The sequence below is a fragment of the Xenopus tropicalis genome, chromosome 1 (assembly GCF_000004195.4).
Source record: "Xenopus tropicalis strain Nigerian chromosome 1, UCB_Xtro_10.0, whole genome shotgun sequence".
Taxonomy (NCBI): Eukaryota; Metazoa; Chordata; class Amphibia; order Anura; family Pipidae; genus Xenopus; species Xenopus tropicalis.
The window spans coordinates 44,649,733-44,677,619 of record NC_030677.2 but is presented as its reverse complement, the minus strand read 5'-3'; the positions used below and the strand labels follow the sequence as shown (position 1 = coordinate 44,677,619).

Here is a 27,887-nt window from a genome sequence, read left to right as displayed (position 1 = left end):
AAGCTAAACAGGTCTCTTGGGGGAACTGAGACTTGCAGCTTAAAGGGCAATTTCACCTGCATTAGCAAAACTGTAATAACACATAAAACAACCCCGAAACCCCCAGAAATGTGTTTAAACTTTAAACAACCTGCCACATTTAGTAAAATGGGAGTAGTATTTAGGCGGTGTGGTCACAAAAATGGGTGTGGTACGCGCAACACTTCTTTTTGTCCCTCTTTACATTTTTCAAATATTGGGAGGTATGATATGCTCCGTTAAATTACTATCATTTGAGAGCGTTTTTTTTCAGCAGCTTTAAGGAATACTGTCATGGGAAAATGTTTTTTTTAAAACACAGGTAATAGAGCTTCTCCTGCAGAATCCTGCAACACAGTGGGAAGGCACAAGATAGTAGCTCCCAGTAGGTATCAGAATAGCACTCAATAGTAAGAAATCCAAGTCCGGCTTGGGACTCCTCCAGTTACATGGGAGTAGGAGAAACAATAGGTTACCTGAAAGCAGTTCTAATGTGTAGTGCTGGCTCCTTCTGAAAGCTCAGACTCAGGCACAATGCACTGAGATGGCGCCTACACACCAATATTACAGCTAAAAATACATTTGTTGGTTCAAGAATAAAATTCTAAATGGTAGAGTGAATTATTTGCTATGTAAGCAGTGTAATTCAGAAATAAAAAGTCCACCATAAAAGTCATGACAGAATCCTTTAACCCCTGCATGTCTGTGCATTTAGCTGTTCGGGCTGTGTGGGGTAGCATATCTAAAGGATAGTGTGTTGTACATTACTTTATGACTGCACACAGGTTAAGCACCCATAGGTGGCTAGTTCTCTGAGTCCCACTCTGAAATGTATTTCACATTAAAGTCTGTCCATTTGTGGCTTTGTTTGTTTATTCCTTTTGCATTCAGACACAGAATCCAACAAAACTTGTTAGGGGCCATCATCTTATTCAGCTGTAAGGCAGCAACTACTCTTTGGGCTAATGGGCTGGCATATGTTGGGCCCATCAGCAGGGGAACTATATTTCATGTTACCACATGTAGTATCTGCATGTTTAAGCTATGTACCTTTATGGCAGAGAGGCAGGCTGGGTAAGAAGGCAGGAACAGGAAGTGAGAGTACTAGTGTGAAAGCAGAGGAAGGAAGTGGAATTGAATTTCCGCTGCAGGCTGTATGTGTAAACTATGCATTAAGCACACACTGAATGATGCACACATCACCCCACGTATCAGTCATTTAGACACCGAATGCAAATAAACTTTTCAGTGACCAACCTTTTATCTAACAAGAAGTCTGACTTTTTGTTTACAGAACATAACCTACTTTCTGCCATTTTTTCTGATCAATCAGATTATTCCTATTCCTTTCAATTTTATCTGACCAATCATTTTTCAGCAATCCATAGTACTACGTAATGCAGCAAAACATATACCTTGGGTTTTTTAAAGGTGCTATTTAGTCTTAAATAACAGGTCTATCCATCTGACCAATAAGATTGCACCATGCCATAATACTGGAAATCTACTTAGCAACACATAAAAAAGATTAGATGCCTTGGATGTATTTGTGAGTTATCTTGGGTTACTATATAGACACACTATAGTCTTGCTTGCCCAATACATTAAACTATCACCCGGTCTCCAGTCTTGGGCAAAAGTCGGCCTTAAACAGTTTAGACTTTCCACAAAGATTAAAAATGTCAAATCAGCTTAGTTGATTCAGACCACATTGTGACTTAAACATGTTTTCCCTTCTCCCACAATGCATGAATTAATATCTTCCAATTCCTTTCTTTCACTTTTCTTTAAGTAAGTTGTATGGGGCCCAGATCCAATCACACATTGACAAAAAGAGAGAATGCTTGTGGTGGGTGTTTTTTTTATTCTTGAGCTAATTCATTTGGAAAGCCCTGAATGGGACAATCCTTGTTCCTTAGGCTTCACCCTTGAGTGGGCAGGAATAAATATAATCATCCCCATGAAATCAAAGACTCTCTACTGGTATGTGGAACAAAGCTACTTGGTTGCCTTTGCGCAAAGCGGGAGTCTTGAGTCTCGATAGGACAGCTACCCTTCTCTTAATACAGAGCTCACTTGTGCTCCCATGCGTTATTGAACAAACAGATCCCCATGCACCAACCACACGGCCTAAGTCTATCCCAGAACCACTGGGACTCTCACCAGGAAGGTGCAGGTGCTTCTCTGTCAGTCAGTGGCACAAGGACCATCTCTTTGACCCATTGACCTTTAAACAAGCAAGTAGAACATGATTGTTAAAACAGCCAGGACTTTGTTTCTTTGCTTCTGGAGATTTCTGACTTAGTTTTAATGAAATTGTCATCTATTGGGTTTTCTATTGGTCCAATTAGGGTGCCAATTTATTATACAGGCAGCATTAGCAAGTAATTAGGGGCAAATCTACCAACAGAACTGAATATAAACCAAAGGCTCATATAGCATCACAGTGTGGGTGCACTAGAGCAGAAGCGAGGTTGTGTGTATTTGTGCTATATAATTAAAACCCATGGCCAAATAAATCAATTGAATGTAGAAAAAAATATAAAATCAAAGTCCTCAAACTGTAACTTCATCAGGATGGAAATGCCATCTGGAATGACCATGGGGGCTTGGACAGCAGAGGGGTTGCTGTATGGTAAAACCTCACAATGCCCATTGCTGTTTGTTGCAAGCAAGGAATTGTGGGGGGAAATGCTGGACAGGGCTGGGCCGGCCTTGGACTCAATCAAGCTCCATGTCCACGGGGGGGGGGGGATTGATGCTGATGAAATCAGTGCTTGGGGCAGCAGAGGGGCATAAAAATGGTCCAAATTGGGCCCACACTTGGTAAGACTTGTCTTGGCACTTGGGGTAAAAAAAAAAAAGGAAAATCTGTGTCCGAAATGTCCTGCCGGATGATGTTGTGATGAGCGATTCTATTTATTCCCTAAAGAGTGGCTTGGATGATTTCTTCAACAAGCATAATATTCAAAGCTTTTGTGCCCTTAATATATACAATTAGTTAGTGTAGGTATTGGTATACAGGTATGGGATCCCTTATCCGGAAACCCATTATCCAGAAAGCTCCGAATTACGGAAAGCCCGTCTCCAATAGACTCTATTTTAATCAAATAATTCAGAATTTTAAAACTGATATCCTTTTTCTCTGTAGTAATAAAACAGTATCTTGTAATTGATCCCAACTAAGATATAAATAATCCTTATTGGATGTAAAACAATCCTGCCAGGTTTAATTAATGTTTTATTGATTTTTTAGTAGACTTAAGGTATGGAGATCCAAATTACGGAAAGACCCCTTATCCGGAATAACCTTGGTCCCGAGCATTCTGGATAACGGGTCCTATACCTGTATATAGTTTATATATGTGAGTGTATAGATAGGTCAGTATTAGTGTGTGTATATGGGCACTGGGGTTTGTTTGGAGGGGTTGAACTTGATGGACCTTGGTCCTTTTTCAATCCAACTTAACTATGTAACTATGTAGAAATTGCATCTTTCACTTTGCACATGATTTGTAACGAAGATGCATGAAGGTTACTGATGCTTCTAAAGGCTGTTCCTGGTCAACTTCAGTGCCTTATACTTTATATATATTTCTCCATTTAAAAATCACAATTCTAAAAGTCGATAGAAATAAACACAAAGTTTATTGAAAAGGCTGGATAATCTGCTCTGCTTATTGAAGAAAGACCATGACAGTGGCTGAAAATGAACTGTGGCAAATGAGCTATGAAACAAACGAAAAGTGTAAAGGAACTGAGGAAACATAGTGAATGGCAATCAGGCGCTATTTGCCAGTGGTGTGTTTGAGGCGCATGACTGCTCATTTTTGCAAGTGTGCTCCAGAAACGACTTGTAATTGATGCGCCCGTCCATGTTCTGGTCATATTTGGACATAATGTGATAAACCTCATCTTCATCCAGTACAAAGTTGCACAGTTTCAGGACAGATTTAAATTCAGGTAGAGATAAGTATCCACTGCTGTCCATATCCAACTTCCTGAAGGCTCTGCGAAGTGTTCTCCACTCTCCTTGCAACTATATGTTAGAGAAAGTGAATGGTATTATTGGTATCTGGTGAGCCAATCATAGTCACAGCTTTACAACATTGATCCAACAACGTGATACTTTACTTAATTATGAACAGAAACTTAATTTTTATAAATTTTCCTCCACACAATATTTTTATATATTGAAAGAACATGCCATTCTAAGTAACTACTATAAAAGGTAACATTATACATTTGTTACACATTTTCAGTGGTTTTAAAGTTATTTCTAAAAGTTATCATTAAAAGCAGCATCTGTCTGGCTGTTTACATTCTCAGTACTCGTGGCTCTGACTTTTGCAATATTTCTGAAAGAGAGTTGCAAGCCAGTGTATCTATAACAGGGGTCCCCAAACTTTTTCTTACCCATGAGCCACATTCAAATGTAAAAAGGAGCAACACAAGCATGAAAAGAATATACCTGAAGGTGCCAAATAAGGGCTGTAATTTGGCTAATTTTTAGCCCCTATGTAGACGGGCAGCCTACAGGAGGCTCTGTTTGGCAGTACACATGGTTGTCATGCAACCAAAACTTGGCCCCAAGCCAGGAATTCAGAGATAAGCACCTTCTTTTTGGCCACTGGGAGCAACATTTAAGGGTTGGTGAGCAATATGTTGCTTCCAAGCCACTGGTTGGGGATCATTGATGTATAATAAGAATTGACTCCTAATTGTTCATTATTAAAATAACAGACAAAAACTCAGTTCAGTACAAACCCTATTCATTGCACTCATGTTGAACAAGGGGTAATACTGCCCCTTTAAATGTTTTTTTTTTTTTTATTGTTACTGATTTATACACCCAGCATTAGGGTTGCCTGAGTGTACAACATGCAAAATCTTCTCTCTCTATCCTTCTCTTATCTTCAATTTAGTACAGGGATGCCTGCGAGAATTCTCTGTCCAACTATTAACTAGCCTGAACAGGAATAGGCTTCTCGCAGCTGGTGACAGCACTATAACTGTAACTGCGACTTAAATGTAAGCTCTACAGGGCAGAGACCTCCATCCTCTTGTCTCTTTGATTCTTAACGTATTGCAACTGTACCTTATCATACTTTGCATTTATCTATTATTTTAATAACCCCCTGTTGTATTAATTTATAGTTCTACTGTATGACACTGGGTACATAAGTAGCGCTTTATAAATAGACATGTACATACATACAACTATAAGAACCCTTGCAGTTGCTAACACAGACAGGACTGTGCTCATCAAGGGAAAAAAATCAGAGAGGGTGTGAAGAAGGGGGATCTTGATACGACCCCTTAGCACAGTAACACCAACAGGTACCTCTGGAACTCTATAGTCTCAGCCCTGAAAATGACCATTTAAAGAAGAAAAACCACTCCAGAAACAGATGGATGATTAATAAATATTTTTCTCAAACAGTCTTTCAACCATTATATTTAGAAATCTGTGAGTTCATCAACATTTTTTCTGGCTGCAAACAATGTCAGTTTCTCTTTATCACTGGCAAATAATAATTGGCCAAGGGTTTTCTAAAATAAATCAAATAACTAAAAACAGTTGCAATAATTGTATTTATCAGGCCAACAATGTATCCTCTTTTATTTTAATAAAATATAAGTTTTATACAATGTACAAATACATGTTCTGAGTGGAAGAGGCAGTTACTATTTATCAGGATAGCAAGGACCAAAGCCATTCCACTCTGCATATGAACAGTTGGTTATCAAGATACCCGACTCAGCACAAATGACAGGGAAGAAGCTACAGAGTATGAATATAACTTTCTAATTTTAATTCAAGATAGATTAGTACAATACAAAATCTTTAAGGACTTACACAACACAAAGTTCTCTAGATTGATTATACCCCCTACCTGTCTTTAGGGTCTTGGACGCAATAATATTATAAATTCACACTAAATGGCATTCCGAATACAACTGTTCAATGCCAAAAATACATACCTATGCATTAAATGGGCACATTACCTCCTACCACTTGAGACTGGTTTCAGATTAGCAACTATGTGGTCCCCATACTTGATCTTAGACTAGGGCTGGACTACTACATTTGATATAGTTTGGGGTCCCTAGTGTGATATAGGTCAATCCAACCACTACCTCTGGAGACCACTACTGCTTATGTCATTGGCAACTACTGTATTACTTACCCCAAAAGGTCACACTACCAGCACCTGCTGGAAACATGCACTTGTCCTGCACTCTACCATTGTACAGATGTGTAATGTTGTTATTTTCTCTGTTTTGTTGTTAAAACAATAATATTCTACTGGTAAGAAAAAATAAAATACCTATGCAGTACAATTAGGACCAGTTTTACAGCTTTTGTAGCTTGGAAGAAAGTGACCATGTACACTGGCATACCCACTGGGGAAGCAGGGGGTGCAACACCTGGGTCGGCCCTGACAGGGCTCACTAGACGCCAGGTACGCAACGTTGGAAATGTGCATGTTCCAGGAGGGGGGGCAGGCCAGGGGTCCCTGATGCAAACTTGCACCCAGACCCACTATCATGTAGTTATGTCACTGACCATTCAGCCACACCATTATACTTAAACTGTACCCCACCCATAACAACTACCTATAAATGTCCACCCCCAAGTAAAATGCATGCACAAGCTATGGCATAGGGAGGCAGATAGTGCTTGCACTCTCTGGGAAATGATGGGATCTGGTATATATCTCTGGTGTTTCACTGCTGAAACTAATCGGAGGTATGTAACTGAAATGCAAATGTAAAAAAATGTAAAAAAAAAACTTAAGTGTACTTAAATCATAGCAGTTACAGAAAGCACAGCGCCATGCAGTGCAAGCCTTTCTAGCTGTATGAGGGTTAACATGGGGATATGTGGACCTCTGAATGTAGGCTCTGTCCCAGCTGGGGTAATGCTTGGGTTGCTTTTCAGCACACGCTGTTTGTTATTTCATGCTTGGGTAGCCAAGCACGTAATAGAGGCGGACTCCTAATGCTAATTGACAAAATCTTATATCTTTCTTTCTTTTATTGATACGAACCCTGCTCTAATCTGGCAGTGCTAAAGAAAACTGGCTTCCTAATCTGCAGCAGGTAAGGTACTTTTGTTTGGATAGATTTATGCATGTCTATTTTAAGCACTTCATTCTGCTCCATCATAAATATGCACGTGCCAGGGCCATACGAAGGCCGTCTTGTCCTCAATTACAAGTGCCTGAACCAAACCAGGTGGAGAACCAACTCAGAAAATCCCCACTGCATTTCAAGAAAGTGGAACACAATAGATAAATATACAAAGCATGTATTTGTGGTGCAGATGTATGTATATATTATATACTGTATATAATATTTTTATATGTGTTGTTAAACCTGTGTGATTGCCAGATGTTGGAGGCACTGGCAGTCCCAATTTAAGTAAAGCTGAAGATCTGTGAGCTGGAAAAAGTCCTTTATCTCAAGCATCCTCTGTTATTTTGGTGCCTCTAACCCATTCTTCTGCTTACAGTATTTGTAGTATTTGTATGATAAAAATATTTTAAGGGCCCATCCCATACATGCATCTGAGTGTTATTTAAATGCATCTTCGTTCTAGAGGTACAAACCCACTGGGAAACATGAGATAATTTAATTCATGGGTTTCAAGGAGTGAATGCATAGAACCATGCTGAGCCCAATGTATGAGCCAACTTCTGAAGAGTAGAAAGGTGACTGGGGTGTGTAGGGCTCACTGGGACTGCCACCCCAGGGGGATGGTCACAAAAACTTAAAGAACAATGCTCTTGTCTAGTAATACCTTCTCCCGCATTCTGGATGTCAGTGACTCTAGTCCTCCGGGATGATTTTCAGAAGGACTGGCATTTTCCCGAGGGCTCTGCATAACAGCCTCCATGTTGGTTTTCGTCTTCCAGATTTGTCGTCGTGTTATAAAAGGTTTCAGGAATTCAGTGTAGGAAACCCTGTAGAAGACTTTGTATTAGTTGCATTGCACTGTTACTATACAGATGTAACTATGTTGTATAAATACATACGTATTTATGTGTTCATATATATGTGTTCATTTGTTAGTCCTATCATGATAAGATGACGTTTTATTATTAGCTATGCACTTTTAAAGGAGAAAGAAAGGTAAAAATTAAGTAAGCTTTATCAGAAAGGTCTATGTAAATACAGCCATAAGCACTCACAGAAACGCTGCACTGACTTCTCTGTAAAAAGATTAGTTGTGTCTGTTTTCCTGTGCCAGAGACACGCAGCTTTCTGTTCTCTGTTCTCTCCTGCTCCCCCTCCCTCAAGAATGCTAAGAACTCACTCCCCCCCTTAGGAATGTGGATCTGAGCCAATCAGCAGGAAGCTGACTCATAGTCTAACTAACTGAGCATGTACACTGGTCTGGGTGTCTGTGCAGGTGTGAGGAATTATGGGAACTTTCTTTACACAGCTCAGCTTTTTCCTTCCTGTTTGGCTTCTGATCATCTGAATGGGAGAAATATGGGGAGACTTAAGGGCACTATTGAGACAACTGAAGGTAAGCCTGCAGCTTGAGATTAACTCTTTATTAGCCTTTCCTTCTCCTTTAAACACTTTGCTTTGGACTTTGTTAGGGAGTAAGTATAAAACCCTTAATATATCATTGTTATAGATTATAGAAGGTTTAGGTTTAATTTGCTGCACATTTTGTTTTTCATGCAATAGAACAAATAGGGTGAATACAATAACAGAATATAATTGAAAAATATCAAAAATATATTTGTATTCAAGGTTAAAGCTGGCCGTACATGGGCCAATAAAAGCTGCCAAGGGACAAAACAATGTTGGTCAAACAGGGTAAAGAGGCACTTGTTTGGCAACCTAAGGGAGCAGAGTTTACCATGTATGGCCAGCTTAAGTGTAACTAAATAAGTGTATTTGTTCTAGTGCATGAAGATTCTCATTCATTCAGGGCATTATATCTAGATATCTAGTAGAACTATGTCGAAAGCAACTGGATTTTCTAGGTTTTTTTTAAAGAAAAAACCTTTCACCACTCATAGGAGCAGCTTCTCCAGTCTACCACAAAACTGTGACATTTAGGGCGAATGTGGTTGCAACAAAAAGATATACTGTGCTCCCCTGTTTATAGGACTGTAAGAACGTTGCTGAACTACACATCACAGTGCTGTTCGTCTACCATACACTAAATAAAGAGGACATAGAAGTTTACATTTGACCTCACAATATTCTGGTCCCCTTTTTGATATTTTGATGAACTATAATTTTGATCTTTTAATGAACTTTTATTTTGATTTACATTGACTAGTTATAAATTGCTCTTATTTAAGGTTTTTCTAATTCAAGAGGTTTTTTAGCTTTTTATACATTTTAATAAATGTTGTAAAATATAGGGTAGACTGGCCAGTCACAATTTATTGTATGTTTTAAATTAAATTGGGAATTAAAAAGTCCCCGGTTACACTTATTAGTAGTCCCTCTTTTGGGATATTGTTGCTGGTTGACACACCAGCAGGTAAGATTGGATCCCTAAGTTTAGAGAAGGCACAGGGAATGGGATAGATTTCAATGTGTACATTGTTAAGAGACAAGAGGAAGGAGGTTCCCATAGAGCTTACAATCTTTCTCATATATACAGAAAGACATGCACAGTGAATGTTGACCATTGACTTACCGCCCGTCAGTGTTGGATTCAAATTTTTTGGCCAACCTCTCACGCTCATATTCATTTAGGTGTATACAAAGCTCAGTTAGAATATCCTTAAATTCTTCTTTACTGACAAATCCTGTTCGGTATGGGTCAAGATCTACAAATTCTCTTTGCAGGTCATCCCACAGGTACTCCACCTAAAATTTACACTTGGACATATGAATAGAGCAAAGGCAATTTGAGAAAAGGCTGACAAGAACAGGCTAATTTTTATTAATAAGATATAAAATGAATAGGAAATGCATGGTCCCTTAAATTATATTTTAATTTTACTACCAATATATATATTTTACTACCAATAATAGGATGTCTGGAACATTTTACTATCTCAATTGAAAAACGAAGTCATTGGCTGAATATTGTGTCACTGTTGCGTAACAATTATTACCTTTGCCCGAACACTATCTATAAGTATGTCAGAATCACAGTTAAGCTTCTTAGAACGAATCTTGAAATCCCCATCTCCTTTCTTTGGGGGGCTAATTTTTGCATTGGGGTAGCAGGCTGATTTGGGTGAGTAACCAAAATGCCTCACAAACTCCAGGTAATCCAGTGTTTTGTCCTGATTGGTGATAAATGTCTTCCAAAGCTTTTGGATTTCTCCTCGGGTGACAGCAGGCTGGATATCAAACCTTTGTAAAATAAAACATAAAAACCTTAATTAAATTTAAAATAAATGTAACCTTAACATATATAGATATCAGTTCTTTTTCAGAATACGTGGGGTTGAAAGAGTATGGAGCTACAAATTGGGCCTTCCTCTCTACATTAGCTGCCTCCCCATTCCCATTGGGGCAAATTCTGGGCAGCAGTGCTCTTACACATTTATTTATACAGGAGAGCAAATAATGGACACATACGTTACATACCTCTTTAATAGTAAGTACATGTTTTCCTGAGTGAGACGCCGTGAATTCATTTCATCCAAATCTTCAAATTCTTTTTCCACAATTGTGTAGTTTTTATGAACGAGGCCCTTAATGATTTTGAATAACTTCAAGACACAAGCAGAGAGAAAATGAGCAATGACATATATTACTGCATATAGTATTATTTCAGTGCCGTAGATTATTCTTTGATCCATGACATCCCTGTCATTTCTTATACAGTTATTATTATTATTCGCTGATGTACTTTTGTACCTTTTCTCAGAGTAATAGGCCCATGTTGGAAAAATAATAATTAGTCAGTGGGGGACTTTAATTACTGTACTAGACTGGAAGGAAACAGGCATAGATAGCTATCCTGAACTGTATGTCCCCTTTTTAAGGGTAAACAAACTGCTAATAGATTTTAAAATAAACAAAATGAAGGTAAACTGCCAAAGTGCTCAGAGGAGCAAGCTGAGCAAGTTCAAGGTGAACAAACAGTATTGCTGTTATTACACTTATGAGTCTATGAACATAGAGCATATTTAATGGTGGATGCTGATGTAATTATATGGATATACAATTTGTGCAATATGGGATACTTCACTCTGATTATTCCATGAGAAGTACTGTAATTGTATTGTGTTTCTATTTTCTAGGCAGGACACACACACATCAGTACAGATAAAGAGAATACTACAAGTATGCATACTTGCTCTGGAGTCCTCCCAGAACCTGCTTCCTTCTTTTCTGGCACGTCATATACTGAGAGAACTGTGGATTTTTCATCAAAAAGGCTTGGCACTCCTTTCCTGAGGTGAGAAAATATATTACACAAGGAATAATCTATACTGCATCGTGACTGAGCTCCCATTATCTTTTACTAGACCTTTTGTCTGATTATCTCTGCATCTCTTATCATACTGTATGGTATTATCAAGATGTACTTTTATAAGGGTAATGTCCCCCAGAGAAATTAGTCACCTGCGATAGATCTCAGCTACTGTGAGCGACTAATCTCTACGAAATGCCTTTCCACCGGCAACAAAGGGAATCACTAGTGAAAAGGCCTACGCATCACTTCTGGTTTTCTGAAGTAGTGCAAAGTTGCCAGCAGAAGGAAACTTCAAATGACTTTGGAAAACCAAAAGGCCTTTTTTGGTGATTCGCTTTGGAGAGATTAGCTTTCCGGAGAGATTAGTCGCCCGCAGTAGCAGAGATCTAGCATTGCAAATAATCTCTCTGAGGGCCATTATCATAAGGCAAATGTCATATGCGAGCAATTTCATGCCCAATTTTGCTGTGTGTGCCTGAACCTGGGCCAACGCAATGGCTTCGGGTGCAGGCACAACCAAAAGCTTTTTTGAGCGTAGGGGTTGCATTCTCAGCCTGCCTTTATCCGCAGGCCAAGAGTCCACCCCGTATGGCATTAGCCTGTGACTTTTCCATATTTTCAGAAAAACAGAAATTACTGCCCTCTAATGGTCATCAGACAAGGGGGAACAATTCCATATAACACACCTATTCCCCCAGTGCTGAGGAATAAGCCAAATACACACAAGTGCCACTATAAACATTTACAGCGTAGCCCACATAAGTTAGAAATGATTTATACAATCATCACATAAATCAGCCAATAGGAAGCTCTATTTGGCCTACAAAGACAGTAGACTACTTTACCTATCACAGGCCTAAATCCAGGTTTTATGATCCAGTAACCCATATCCACCAACCAGATGTTATTCTAACTGAACCATGTTAATAAAGGCTAAATGCTGGAATAAACTGGTTTATTTATTAATGTGGCAAACTTGTGCAAACTCGAATACCTCAAATTTTCATATTTACAAACTTGAATAAAACTCAGACATCTCTAATTAAAAATATGGCTTGACATTCATCTGCTTATTGATCCATCTGTGCCGCTGTCTAAGTATCCACAAAACTTGTATTGCTAGTGGATCACAAATATAGATATAATACTCTTTACATCTGGATAAGGATCTTGTGGTTCATATATTTCCTTACATAGGTTTTATCTGCCAACCTGAATAAAAAAGAGTATATAAAAAGAGTGTAGCAACCGTCTCACTTGACTTCAGTAGCAAACTATAAGACAGACATAAGCAGCTGCTGGCCAGCAATGAATAACAGTAGAAGATGATAGGAGAAAGATGCAGCGCTTAGTCCAGCAGCCAAAAGAACAAGGAAAGCTGACTACGAGAAGAAATCAACAGGCTACCTAATGAGTTTTATTTGCGCTTCAGTGAGCAAAACGGGTCGCCTTGAGAAGGCTAAATGCTGCAAACCTTCCAGGCTTTTGTCCGGAGAAATGGCAGGCACTTTGCATCCCTTAAGAAGGAAGGGAGGACTTTCCAAGTCTTGGTGAGTGATGTGGATTTTAAGGGCGACCTTGGGTCATACAGAACTAATCAAGCGAAAACAATACCCAAAATTTGCCTGACAGACCCCAAGTATCTGAGGACTTTATCAAAAAGAATTAGGAATTGGCAAACACACTGGCTGCACCAAAGGATGAAATCTTTAAGATGACAATGTGGGGGCTGGATTAAATCTTTAAAATGACAATGTGGGGCTGGATTCAATTATTTATTCATTGTTAATTTATTTATATATGTATGTGCAAATGTCCTGCAGGTGCTAAGGGGACTGAAAGGAGCAGCGGCTCAACCCGTGCTCCATTTAACAAATTTTTAAGGGGCTGAAACCTTGTCATTTAGGAAGCATGTGGAAGAAGGGAAAAAACATATGCCTTGTAAATAGATGCACGCTATCCAGCAACTTTGCAGGACTTCTGGAAAGGAAAAGATCTTCCGAGTTTAGCTGTTTAGCGGTCAGTGTAATTAGCAAATGAATGCCTATGTCAACACACGAACAATCCAAGTAATGTGCTTTAACAGACAGGGGCATCTACTGAGGCTTGGCTTCTCACTGTGCCGAGGTTTTGTTTAACTATTACTTTTCATGTGATCTAGTTATTGCAGTTATGATATAGACAGAAAGATCGAAATATGATAAATGGTTGACATAGGCGAGTTCACTAGTGCAGACTAGCACACATCTCTCTAAATATGGTTCCTTGGTGCCTGAAAAGCTTTTTTATTGTATGGTACATTGTAATTTCTTTAGCAATATAGTGTATAGGCCATAGATAAAGCACTAATATATATATAGCATAGTCATCTCGTCTATATATATATAGAAGATTTAGACAATATATGGTCCAAGATCTTATCTGTTTACATTGCTGTAAGATTCTGAGCTCTAAATAAGATTAATTAGCAGTATTAATTCAGGTATGAAATGTTTGCAAGACAAGCAACTGGTTATATCTTACTCTACTGTGTGTCTGTGTGATAGGGAAGGGATCTTGGAGTAATTCAATATTCTGGATATTGGGCTGTAGACATTTTACAACATCCTTTATAAAAAAAGGGGGAATTTTGAGACAACAACATCACTTGTTTAATTTACTAATAAAATGAACAGTTTCTTCCAGTGTTGGGCGAACTCTGTTTTTGTGAATTCACCATAAGTGTCTTTTTCCAAGCACAAATTAGTCCTTGGTGCTGTTCTATTGCAACCCTATGGGAAAAACTGTCCGGTTTCCAAATCTGCTGGAAAATTGCCATCTCCGTTAATAATTATTATAAGGTTTGAGTGTTGTAGTGGAGACAAGGCTCAGTAAAATCTGTAGCGGGGTATTTTCTGGAGTTTAATGGGCGCGACAAACACAGTGTATGATTAAAACACAGTGTATGATAACACAGTGTATGATTGCCCTTATAAGTGCCACTTGTTCTGATCTGAGAGTTACCGTACTTGTTGTGTAAGAGGTTGGGTTGCCAATGGACCATTATTACCAGACTTATGCTACAGAAAGATTCATTTCCTGACTTGATAAAAACTGAGACAGGTGTATCCTGGGACTAGTGTGCAGAAAGTTAATGTTTTTTGATGTTCTTAACAAAGAGAAATTATATTATCTTTGCATTCTCCACTTTTAAATATTTTAAAAGCTTGTTTCTATCTATCATCTTAGAATTCAAATTTTATATTCCTGCAATGTACACTTTTATTGTAATTCTTTACGTCATAATCATTTCTAAGTTAAATTCAATATATATCCTCACAAGACCCCAGGAACAACTTGTATGAGCCTCTGCATAAAGAAGTTGATGTCACAGATATGGGTGAAAACCAAAATCCATCCACCAGTGTAGAACCCGTGAAGTCACAAAAGTGGTGTTGGTGGAATCTGGGTATGTACATTGTCAATCTATTGTGTCATCACCATAAGTGTGTGTGGTTTGTAGTCTAGCAGTTTAACTTGACATTCATAGTGTATTGCATTCAAAGGGGTGAATGACTGTCCTTACATAAACTCAGGTGAGTGAATTAACAGAGGGTTTATTATATGCTGACACACATTATCTGTTTATTTTGTATGAACTGTATCAGACTAGTGATGGTGACCAGGGCAATAAAACAACATTATGCAGTGGCGTATTAGGGCACAGCACTTCTGCACTGTAACCTGTTGCTGCAATTTCCTAAAATACTTATTGCAAATTACAGCAGTTGTCCCAGGGCCTTAGAAATTTTAAAAATGAGGGCCATGTGTGGGAGTATATGCATGAATCACTGCCAGGGTTACTAACACATGCACTTTGGTACAGGAGGAAACAGTCTATTTGGGTTTTGTAGCACTTTATGGAGCTGCCCTTGATATGCACTGATGCTCATGGTTGCACTGCGTGGCACAAGGGATGGGGACTGGAAGCTGACCTTGCACAGAAGAACATGTGGGAGGCTGAATGTAAAATGTGACTGTCTGAAGCAACGAACAGCAGCTCGGCATGAGCCTGAAACTGATATAGATCAATTCCCCCACAGTTGTGCTCTGAAAGAGTCTGCCGCAGTCACCCCACTGACTCTATGCTGGAACCAACTGTATATTACACAGATTTGGATCCACTCACTATCCCCTATTATCTTATTGCATTTATGATCCGAGGCTGTTGGACCACTCAGCAGCATGGATGAACAGGTACAGATAGGTATATATTTGCCAAAACATGTAGCCACAAAATAAACTGTTCGGATGAGAAATTTATGATGAAGTTGTTTGTACTGAATTCACTGTTGTCACAAAGAGCACTGTATTTGAAAAATAAAAACATAGAACCTATTATGGGTTAAAACTCCTGCAGGATGCATTTCTAGTTTTATAAATATGACTCAAGTACCTCCATACAAACCTTAAGTGCCTAAAGAACATTGCTTCATGTTGCACATCTATAGTTAAAGCAGTTTAACTTTAAATGAACTGTTCGGTACAAAGTAAAAACTGGTTAAACAGATAGGCTGAACAAAATAAAAATGTTTTCAATATAGTTACCCTTAAATGTAATATATAAAGGCTGTGAGTGGATGTCTAATGTAATAGCCAGCTACGGATCAAAAGCAAACTAAGTGAACATTTCTGTCCCATACGCCCCACCCTTAAGTCGCTGACTAACAGGTTAGAGAGCTGTACGAAGGCAGTATTGTTATTATGTGGGCATCCGTTTGCTCCAGCCTTTATAGATTACATATTGTGCTAACTAACTATATCAAAGCAACTTTTATTTTCCAAAGTCCATCTATTAACCCAGTTTTATTTTTACACTAAACAGTTTCTTTAACATTAAACAAATTCTAACTATAATTTTACAAACTTTGAAAAGGTACATTTACTTACAATGGAAAGATGCTAAGAATAGTATTTTCTTTAATTATGCAGAAGCACATTTTTTGAGTCAATGGGCCATTCTTATTGAACATTATATTTAAAAAAAATGTTTAATTCCTATGCAATTATACATTTTTAAAACATTTTTTGCCAGTTTACTCTGATATCCTTTTTGAACAAAAATCACTCAAATGTATTTGACAGTTTAGACTGGGTGAAATGCCAGTGTAGGATGAAGCACTGCTTTTGGGCAAAATTATAACTGAGGTGGAAGATATTGAAATAATGGTAAGTAATTGGATTCAATATTTGAACTAAGATTCTATTACTATATTATAGGGATGTAGGGATTCTATAGTTTTAGAACTCCAAATAATACTGATTCTTCTGTAATAGTGTGACAAGCACTGTAACATTAGCCTAAAGCTGGCTAAACATGGGCAGATTTAAGCTATCAATTTGGCCCCTTCGGACCCAGTTGACAGCTTATCTGCCCATTTATGGGCCCTATCAGATACCCAGTGCATGGGTATGGGCATCTGGTCCTCCATTCTATATAATAAACAAGATTTTGGCATTATGCAAAGCTTTCCTTATTAACAGGGTCCACAAAAATGGCAGCTGCCTGGTAGCTGTAATTGAGCAATTCCAAAACTGAAAGAAAGAAGATTTATATTATTTATATAGTGTAACTGAAGTTTATTTTGCTCAACTAACATGATATAAATAAATTTGGGATGACAGGTCCCCTTTAAAGCCTGTTCAGTACCTACTCCTATTACAGTTTTATACTCCAGACTGTAGATTAGGGGGCATGTTTGCTAATACTGGATAAACATCAAAAAAGCAAAGATCTGAGAAGTTGCTATGGACAGCATGACTGGTGATATTTATCTCCGATGTTAGCAAACCTGCCCCTAAGTGTAGCACAGCAGAAACCAACATCACTCCTTTATTTAACCATAGCACTGTAGTACTCACTATTTGTGTAACGTTTATGCAATATTCCAAACAAAGGTAACATAATATGTTTGTATCTGCCTCTACAGACCTAAAGAGGTATCCTCTGAGAAAAAGAAGAAGAGCGGTTGGCAAAGATTCCATTTTGCCTATGTATCTAAGGAGATAGCAACTACAGCCTGAGCATTAGGCAGACACATTAGGATAATTGTGCTTTTCTTCCCATACAAGGTAAAAAAATTAGATGCAAACTTTTACATTTAGAATGGCATTGTTCTTCCCTTAATCTGGCCACCATCCGAGCAGTGATCTGGATGTTAGAAAAAAGAAGAATGGAAGATATTGGCAGGGATTGAAGCCAGGGGATGAATGTAGAAATGTAGAATGGATGTTTCTTTTTTCCTGCCTTTCAGCTGACCGTTGTTTCTGTCTGTTTTTTTCAAACTGATCCAAAGGGACAGAGAAAGTCAGTGTGGGGAGCTCTAAGGAAGACCCTTTCTACAGCTGCAGCTCAGCGGATTAGAGAGCTTCATCCACAAGGCAACATTACACAAGTAGCCTTTGAACAAAAGTCATGGATACTATTAATGATATGGTAATCCTTCATCGAGCTACCTCCCAGTAGTGATTATACTGACATGGGAAGAATATCTAAGTTGTGGATGCAACCTACAAACAACACAGTTCTATTGTTCAGGCTAAGCTTGAGCAGGAGTAACGTTTAGCAGCATCTATAATGTCACCTTTCTCCTCCTTGTATAGAAGGAGCAAAATCCAAATCTAAGTCTGGATTTGTTTCCCGTGAGTTCCCACACACGCATTTGGGCTATTGAAAAATCACATCCTCAATGACTTTGGGGATTCCTGCCTATCTGAGATCAGGACCACACAAAGGTTACCTCTGGAGGTCTGCGAGACGATGTATTAATTGGCTGGCAGAGATTGTGCCTTTTAATTTGACCTGTAAATACATCATCATTTATCACCACCATTTATTTTAGTGGAAAATTACATTTCCAGCTGCCCATTTATCTATGCCCATTTTTCACAGTACTCAGTAATAAAACCTACATCCCCTCACCAAACAGAGACTGAACACCAGCTTGTGAAAACCTAAAGTCAACATCTTGCTTCTATTCACTGCGACAAAAGCTAATAGCACAGAACAGACACAGAAGCATGTTGGGACATGTGTATAGACCAATAAATAGATTGGATGTCATGAGCTAAGTCAAAATAGATTACATTTAGTAATAATTACCATTGAATCAATGTCTGTACTATTTAGTCACATAACTTCAACAGCTTGTTTCAGTGGCACCTTGTAATGGAGACTTCTCAGCAGTTTTTGGCCTTAACTACTTCCAAAAGACGTCATAAAACAACCCCGAATATAGTACTCCCTGAGAAATTCCTACCCAGACCAGTCTAATGAGTTTATTTATCAATTTTTGAGTTTGTGAATGTGAGTTTGAAGCAAATAAAACTGGAATAGTGAAAAAAAGTCAAATCTCCCCCAAAATGTGCATAGACCTATACGGAGCGCCTTGCGAAGAAAACCCTTGCATGTGTCCCTCCATGAAAACACTCACTTACAAAATACTCATCAGACATACTCTCAAAGACACTTTCAGTGTACCCCATGTCTTTTTTTTAGCATGAGCAACATAATTGCTCAGCTTCATTGTTTCCATAATGTGCTTAAAAATAATAGGGTTCAGTTATGACTGCAACTGTGCGTTCATTGACAACATTTATCCAGGTTTCTTCTGTGCAAATCGCTCCTTGCAAGTCCTTATAGTTGAGTTTAGTTCTGCCCCGTCCTATTCTGAATCATGGGTGTGGCAGTGCAGTACAGTAATTAGCACAGGGGAAACTTGGCCAAAGTCATTATGTGCAGCAAACCTCTGTCTAAAGAATCAGGTGCAGATGTAATTTTGACACCAATACTAGAAATGGCGGCATCCTGAAGTTTCAGCAAATTTGCATCTGATTTGTGTCTAAGTGGATTTCAACATTTAATGATTTGGTTGCAACTGTGCTGGACACAACTCCCCCTTGCAACCAAAATTAATCACCAAATGTAAAGTTAGGTAAGTTTTTAGTAATCAATAAATTGGTACATGGTCAGACCTGTAACCCACCCTTAACATTACTGCACAATTTTAAACCAAAAGAGGATTCCATCTGATTGAGTGAAAGCAATAAGAATCTTTAGCAAGGCAAGAGAAGTTAAGTCACAGCAGTTTAAAAAAATATATAATTTTGTAACTAATAAATAGATGTGCATTTTATAAACTGGATATATTTTGTGACATATAACTAGCTAGCATTATATCAGGTTGTAGTAGAAGACAATGGTCTATATCGTATATAGTTTATCAAAAAGTAATTTAAGGGGTAATTCTTTTTAATATTGACTTTTATCATAGCTTGCTGCAGTACATTACACAGTGGATTCCGGGAGTTGTCATTTCACAATATTTGGATGGCTGCAAGTTGCCTATACTTGGGCAGAAAATTAACGTAGTTCTAGGGTAACACATTGGCTGGCATGAACAGAAGTGATGTAGACCACCCATTAATGCTAAGCAAGACTACTTATTATTACCGCAATACTTTGTTATAAGAACTCCTCCCTTTTAACTATATTAGCAATGATCCTGTGAGCAGGGCCCCTTGCCCTCCTGTTTCATTCTGTGACCTGACCCTTGCCTGTTCATTAATTGTTATAATAATATTATGAAGGGCTCAGTAAGTGGCTGTATAAATAAATGATGATGGTTTTGGCAATGCTGATGATAATTTCTTGGAATAGGAATACTGAAATTCTTCTTTTGAGCTGATCTTTTTAAAAATCCTGGGAACAAATATATAATCACTTTAATATTTAAAGTGATAATTTTAAGAACCTCTTGTTGTATACTGATTTTATATATTTTATATCAACATTATTTAGATCAGCTGAGGCAACAGTGCAGCCCCTTTGGTTGATGCTGAACACCTTAGTGAGATTTGTAGTCAGGAGCTACTGGAGGGTTTCAGGTTATATAACACTGATATAAAATACATTTTACTTTCCTGGTGTGATGACTGTTTATATTATAGGGATGAGCCGAATCCTGGATTCTGTTTGGGATTCAGAGAAATTCAGATTTGGCCAAATCTGAGCATCTGCCAAATCCAAACCCTTAAAATCACATGATATTTGGTGGCACAGTTAAGGAGATTGCTAATTCTTTTCAGTGTGCTACACATGGATATTGCACATTGAATATGTAAATAAAGGTTCAGTATTTGGTTCAGGATCTGGACAAATCCTTTGTAAAAGATTCAGCATTCGCCTGAATCCCCAAATAGTGGAACTGGGGCATCCCTAATATACAGTACTGTACTTTTGTGTTTACAGAAGTTTCTCGATTCTTAAATTAACCTAAAAGCCTCTATGCCCTGATGAACAGTATATTATCATGTATATGTATAAATCAGACTATCAGATGAATGCTGCAAAGGCTGTGCATCTCCTACTAATAACCCAATATTTTTTGTATGTATGTCCTATTTAAGATAAACAAAGGTTGGTTACCTATGCAGCAGCTTTCAGGAAAAATCACAACTATTCTAGGAAATTAACAAACCTATGTACAGATTTCCCCCAGTAATCTATGGCTACAAATAAGGCATACTTCTGTATGAAGTAGAAAGCTAATTGATGATTGGATGCCGTAGGTAACTGCAATCAGGCAAATCTGCATCTTTTACTTATTCCAACTCTCAGAAGCAAACTAAAGAAATATACAAATTGAAACTGACAAACTCTTAAAGGAGAACTAAACCCTAAAAATGAATATGAATAAAAATGCCATATTTTATATTATGTACTTACTGCACCAGCCTAAATTTTTAGCATCTCAATAACAGCAATGATCCAGGTCTTTACAGTTGTCACAGGAGCTCCCTATCTTGTAAAGTTTCTGCAACACTCACATGCTCCGTGGGCCCTGGGCGGCTGTTGAGAAGCTAAGTTTATGGGTCATCACAAATTATCAAGCAGAAAACGATGTTGGCTGGTAATAAAAGCTGATGCTACAGGGCTGATTATTAAATTCTGATGCTACATGCACTGGTTTTAGAGCTACCATGTGTATGTGAATTTGCAGATGGGGGGCTACTGGGGAATCCTTGAAAGCATGGATCTTTCCTGCTAAAGGGCTGTGATTGCCTTGAGCTGGTACAGAAGCCCAAAACTTAATGTACAACATTTCTAGCCTACTTTTTTAGTTAAGCTTTAGTACTAGTTAAGCTTTAGTTCTCCTTTAAAAACTTTTGTGCAGGTCTGTAAATATAGCAAATGATTGATAGTTAATAACATTTTGATATTATTACAATTGAAGTATGCAGTTATCCTGGTTACGTCTTCAATTTGGATGCGCTACTAAAATAGCTGTGCTGAACAGATTCTGACTGTGAACCTGTACATAAAATGGCCAAGGGCACTACATTTAGTTATCTAATATAAATATGAATTACCTTGAATCAAACATAGCCATGAAATGAGGATATCTGACATTTCCATCTTCATCGAGAGGGATTCTGTCAAGTAACTGCTCAAACTCTTCATCTGTAATCTCCACACCGAACCTGTTAGAGAGGTTAGAGCCAGTCAATGGAAAAGTTCTTTAGGGTCGCAAGAACTGAAAATAGCCCAAGCATATGGCAGCCATTAATTCTTTGTTACTGCATCAGGCCTCCCAATCAAGAGGAGCCACGTGAATATCAGAGGTTAATCAGGGTTTTCATCACCAGAGCTTTGTGACTGAAAGAATTTGTAGCCCTGAACCCTCATTTGACCAGTCGCTGAAACGCGGGCATACTGAACCACGTCCGATTGTCCTCTCTAAAACCGTATTCACTAGACTAAAACACTGCTATCGCTTAAACAAGCTTCAAGAAGCCTTTTTAGCTTCATTTTGAATGGTCAAAAATTAACAAAAATGGTCTTTCATTAAAAAAAAGAAAAGAAAGGAACCAGCAATGAAAAAAAAAACACATTTAATAAGAGCTTGAAATTATTTGCATACGAATATTTCAGTATTTTTTTGTCCCTTGAGCGCAATGTAAGCATAATCCCTAAAATACTGGCATAAATCAGAATGACTTAAGAAATAAAGATGAACAAGGCATGTATTCATTATATGGAGACATTCATAAAGAACAGCTGACTTTTGGGGAGAGACGGGTGTAAAGGGGCTGGGAACAGCAGCAAGTTTCCTTGTGGCCATGGTTTAAGAAAGAAATGCCAGCAAACACTATTCATCCCATTTTGCAGTTTGTTCATCATTTTGACAGATTTATGTAAATAAAGAAAAAAAATCCCTTTTATTGTTTCAGGCATAAATTTCTCAGGAATAAAATATGTGCCTAATACTCCATTTTTCCATAACGTTGTATATATATTGCAGAGATATAAGCTCATTAACATCTAAAAGGCATTTATTTGCATTGTACAATTACCCTATACAAGGCTACGGAGTAAAATATGCAAATATATTTAATACAATTATAGTAGCATATAAAATTCTATAAAGGTTATACACATTAACCTTTCTTAGAATTCTAGAAAAATGTAGTGTCTATCGGCTGATGCCAAAGGAAAATGAAACATAATCCACTAAATAATAAAGATGTGTGCTTCCAATGAAGTGGCACGGGGGTATTTATTAAAGCCTTGCAGCAGCACAATAAAGCATGATGCCAGTGGAGAATGGCTTGAGGCCTAGTATAACCAGCTAGCCAATTGTTTATATTCTGCATTGTTACAGGGTGGCGGGACATGGACTCTATTAAGCTAATAAATTGCTTACCCTGACATTTCCAGAGATCTGGGCCCCATTCAGCAAATAAGTTCCAAGCACATTCGTGTTGGAAGTATTGACAGTAAATATATGATTTGGCCCTGGGGCCAAACGATCGAATAAAATTGACGGGCATAACCAATCATCAACTAGCCGATGCGGTCCCTGAATCGGGGACCGATATCGGCAGCTACTATCGGCCCGTGTATGGGGACCTTTAGTCGCCTGCAATAGACCTCTGTTTCAGCAGGTGACTAATCTCTCTGAAATGCCTTTGCACCAGCAACAAATGGAATCGCAGGTAAAAAGACCTATGCATTGATTTGGTTTTCCAAAGTCACATGAAGTTTCCTCCACCTGGTGATTTTAAACTGGGCTTTCTATGTGTGTCTATAACAAATAGGCTCTCTTTACCCAAATCTCACCCTTAGGCTAATGCCAGATGAGGCGTAGGGCGGATATTCCGCTTGCTACATGTGCCTGCACCCGAATGAATAGAATACGCTCAGGTGCAGGCACATGTAGCAGAAATACGCATAAAAACGCGTTTGAAAGTCTGGCGTTTTGATGTGTATTTCGGCTACATGTGCCTGCACCTGAGCATATTCTATTCATTCGGGTGCAGGCACATGTAGGAGGCGTAGGGCGGAATTTTCGTCAAATGTTTTTCCGCTTGCCGAAAATATCCGCCCTATGCCTCATCTGGCATTAGCCTTAACTTATATAAGATAATATAATAATTCTGAGCAAACATCAAATTGTTTTACATCAGGAAAAGGGAAGTGCCCCAAAAGCCGCATTACAGAATAATTTATTCTGTATGATAAAGACTGCCCATGGCTAAGGTAGCTCTGAGAATGCACGAGATAAGAAACTATAGAAGCATATATATATATATATATATATATATATGTCAACGAAAATAGGGGGGATTATGTAATGACAGAATTACTTGAAACGCTGTGCAATTTGCAAAAGAACAAATAGTAAATGATATAGTTTTCATTATTTTAGGTATCCTATGATCAGCAGAAAGTACACTTGCCAATCCTGCTCCTAGGCAAGACAAGAAGACCACCAAAATGGTTTAGTCTGAGATCCAAAGTATATCCCCTGTCCCCAGAGACTTGTAAAGACCCTCTGCTTACAGACTTGACTTTGTGAGAAAGCTCCATTGACAAACAAAGAAGGACGATGCATGGTATTACTGGACAATATATAGCTGTAAACTAGACTTTTTTTTATACATAATGAATGGGTATTTGATGAACTAAAGCACAATGATTGCTATATATATATATATATATAACAACATACGTAAATTCAGCACTCCTAAGCATGGTCAAAAGACCCAGGTGCTACCAATTAAGCATTAAAAATAAAAAATCTAGTGAATATTGGTGCACACCGGGAATCGTTTAAAAAAAAATAGCTTTTATTATAGTAAATACATTACAGGACAGGCCAAAGTTTCGGACTGTATCTAAGACCATGATATATATATATATATACAGTATGAGCCTCGATTATTGCTTTAGTAAGCACTTTGCTTTTTAAAGTCGGAAACAAGTTATAACTGAATTAGCACTCCTTTAGTTTCATTAGCAATGGTGTAAAGAAACATGACTAAAATATCAGGTGGGTAGGGTAGGCTTTTAAAATATTGAATATCCAATAAACAGACACATAGAAACAATATTTTTCCTACACAGTGCCCACACATACGCAGCAATCTGCATTATTTAAGCTAATAATGTAATTTGAGAATTTATCAACTATTTCTTAGTTAAACCTACTGCAATTAAAAGATAAACCTAAAAACCACACCCCTGCCTCTCAGCATCATAGGTTGCTGGTAATGTGGTGCAGCCAGATCTGTAGAAGCAAGCTGGAGTTCCATTCAGGGGCGGGCCAAGCCGACTGGGCACCCTAGGCAACTAGGGGTAGGCAGGAAAGGCTCCTGCCTGACGCCCCCCAATAGTTGAGCCCTAGGCAGCTGCCTCTTCTGCCTACCCCTAGTTCCGGCCCTGGTTCCATTCCATGCAAAATACCGAATGATGGGGGTTTCATACATCAATAGAAGGAGTGTTGTAAATGTTGTACAGATTTATAGAAACCGTAGCAAGGATACCAAACATAAAACCAGCAATCATCTGTTGGAATAACTACAAGATTTGCGGGGGTTTGCCGCTGTTTGGGGAAACATGCGTGCAAATACTGGAGCAGAAGCAAAAACGGACTTACTCATTTAAACAAAAACATTTTTTTATAATGTATAAAAAAAGTTTGACAATGTTAACCCTTTTACTGCCAGCTGTTTTGGTCAAAGCGGAACTTGTATTGCCAGACAGTTTTTGAACATTTTGCACTGTTTCACTTTAGGGGCCTTTCCTCGGGGGGACTTTTAGTTTACCCAGGAAAACAATATATCGTTTTTTTCAGAACAACCTAAGCTTTCAAAATATGGTAGAATTTTTGTGTAATTCCAATTCTGTAACAAGATATAGGCTTCTAAAGGTCTAAAAATGCAAAAAAAAATCAAATTTTCCATAATATAAACACACATACTAGAAACAAAAATTATTTTATGCACAAATATACAACTGATTTGGAAAGTCCCATGTCTCCTGAACGTGCCAATACCAAATATATATAGTTTTATGGAGATTTGTCACTTGAATAGGTCAAAAACTCCCAGCAGTACATTACCAAATTTCCAAAGCACTGCTCCAGAAAGCTGCATACTTTAGATTTCAAGGCGCAAAATTTCCACTAACAGAAGGTTTATCCCAGAAAATTGTACATTTTTGGAAAGAACCCTAAATTTGAACGCCAGGGGTCCACTGAACAGTTTGATGCCCAATATGTATAGGTTTACCTAAGTATGTGGCATGTAGGGGCCCCAATGTGAACATACCCCCATATGATCTATCATTTCTGTCATTTCAGCTCCTGCAAAATCAACACATTTACATCATTATATGTGGGGTAAAGCTAGTAAAAAGTACACTCACCCCAGAAAGTCATATATTTTTGGAAAGTACACAACCCCCAGAATCTAAAATGGGTACCCATGTCTATCTACTCCAAAGTACCAAGCCGCAAAGCTTTCCTAAAGCTGACAATTTTAATGACATTTCCAAAAATCCCTTCAAAGCTTCCAGTTTCCAGCACCTTCTCTCCCACATAGTATTAGGTACCAAGATAAAACACCCTAAATTTGAACGCCAGGGGTCCACTGAACAGTTTGATGTCCAATATGTATAGATTTACCTAAGTATGTTGCATGTAGGGGCCCCAATGTGAACATACCCCCATATGATCTATCATTTCTGTCATTTCAGCTCCTGCAAAATCAACACATTTACATCATTATATGTGGGATCAAGCTAGTAAAAAGTACGCTCACCCCAGAAAGTCATATATTTTTGGAAAGTACACATTCCCCTGAATTCAAAATGGGTACCCATGTCTATCTACTCCAAAGTACCAAGCTGCAAAGCTTTCCTAAAGCTGGCAATTTTGATGACATTTCCAAAAATCCCTTCAAAGCTTCCAGTTTCCAGCACCTTCTCTCCCACATAGTATTAGGTACCAAGATAAAACACCCTAAATTTGAACGCCAGGGGTCCACTGAACAGTTTGATGTCCAATATGTATAGGTTTACCTAAGTATGTGGCATGTAGGGGCCCCAATGTGAACATACCCCCATATGATCTATCATTTCTGTCATTTCAGCTCCTGCAAAATCAACACATTTACATCATTATATGTGGGATAAAGTTAGTAAAAAGTACGCTCACCCCAGAAAGTCATATATTTTTGGAAAGTACACATTCCCCTGAATCTAAAATGGGTACCCATGTCTTTCTACTCCAAAGTAACAAGCCGCAAAGCATTTCTAAAATTAGCAATTTTGATGACATTTCCAAAAATCCCCTCAAAGCTTCCACTTTGCAGCATCTTATTTCCCACATAGCATTAGGTACCAAGATAAAACACGCCAGGGGTCCACTGAACAGTTTGATGCCCAATATGTATAGGTTTACCTAAGCATGTGGCATGTAGGGCCCCAATGGGAACATACCCCCATATGATGTGTCATTTCAAAAAATCAACACATTTACATCCTTTATGTGGGATAATGCTACAAAAAAGTACGCTCACCCCAGAAAGTCATATATTTTTGGAAAGAACACTTTCCCCCGAATCTAAAATGGGTACCCATGTCTTTCTACTCCAAAGTACCAAGCCGCAAAGCTTTCCTAAGTTTGCCGATTTTTACAATATTTCAGAAAATCGCCTAAAAATGTTGAAGTTTGCCGCAATTATCTCACACAATTTCTTGCGTACAAAGGCAAATCACCCCAAATAGGAACACCTAAGGTCTACTGAACAGTTTCATGCCCAATAGGCATAGATATACCAAAGTCTGTGGTATGTACTGACCCCAAAATGAAAATAGCGCATATGGATTTCTCACCTGCCAACTCAGCTTTTGCACAGAGCCCCCTGTCAGCGTATTATGTGCAGTAACCCCCCCTAACTATACACAGACCCCCAGAAAACCTTATATTTTTGGAAAGTACACATTCCGATGAATTCAAAATAGGTAAAGTTATTTTTGTACACCAAAGTTACACCTGGCAAAGCTACGCTAAAAACAGATCAGGAATACTAATACATGGATAAAAATGCAATAAAACCACAAAAATTG

The 27,887-nt window shown here is 38.2% G+C and overlaps 1 protein-coding gene across 4 annotated transcripts in view; it reads right to left on the bottom strand.

Moving 5' to 3' along the window:
• Window positions 1-3,643: 3,643 nt before the first annotated feature.
• Window positions 3,644-27,887, bottom strand: part of LOC100487093 (EF-hand calcium-binding domain-containing protein 6) — a 49,995-nt gene continuing 25,751 nt past the window's right edge. For all 4 annotated transcript variants that reach the window (XM_031895432.1, XM_031895429.1, XM_031895430.1 and 1 more), the window contains 7 exons: window positions 21,845-21,955; window positions 11,312-11,411; window positions 10,600-10,724; window positions 10,119-10,362; window positions 9,695-9,867; window positions 7,826-7,988; window positions 3,644-4,057 (listed from right to left, as the gene is read on the bottom strand). In XM_031895432.1, the coding sequence (XP_031751292.1) occupies window positions 3,800-4,057; window positions 7,826-7,988; window positions 9,695-9,867; window positions 10,119-10,362; window positions 10,600-10,724; window positions 11,312-11,411; window positions 21,845-21,955 (1,174 nt within the window). In that variant the 3' untranslated portion in view covers window positions 3,644-3,799. The remainder of the gene's footprint in view (window positions 4,058-7,825; window positions 7,989-9,694; window positions 9,868-10,118; window positions 10,363-10,599; window positions 10,725-11,311; window positions 11,412-21,844; window positions 21,956-27,887) is intronic.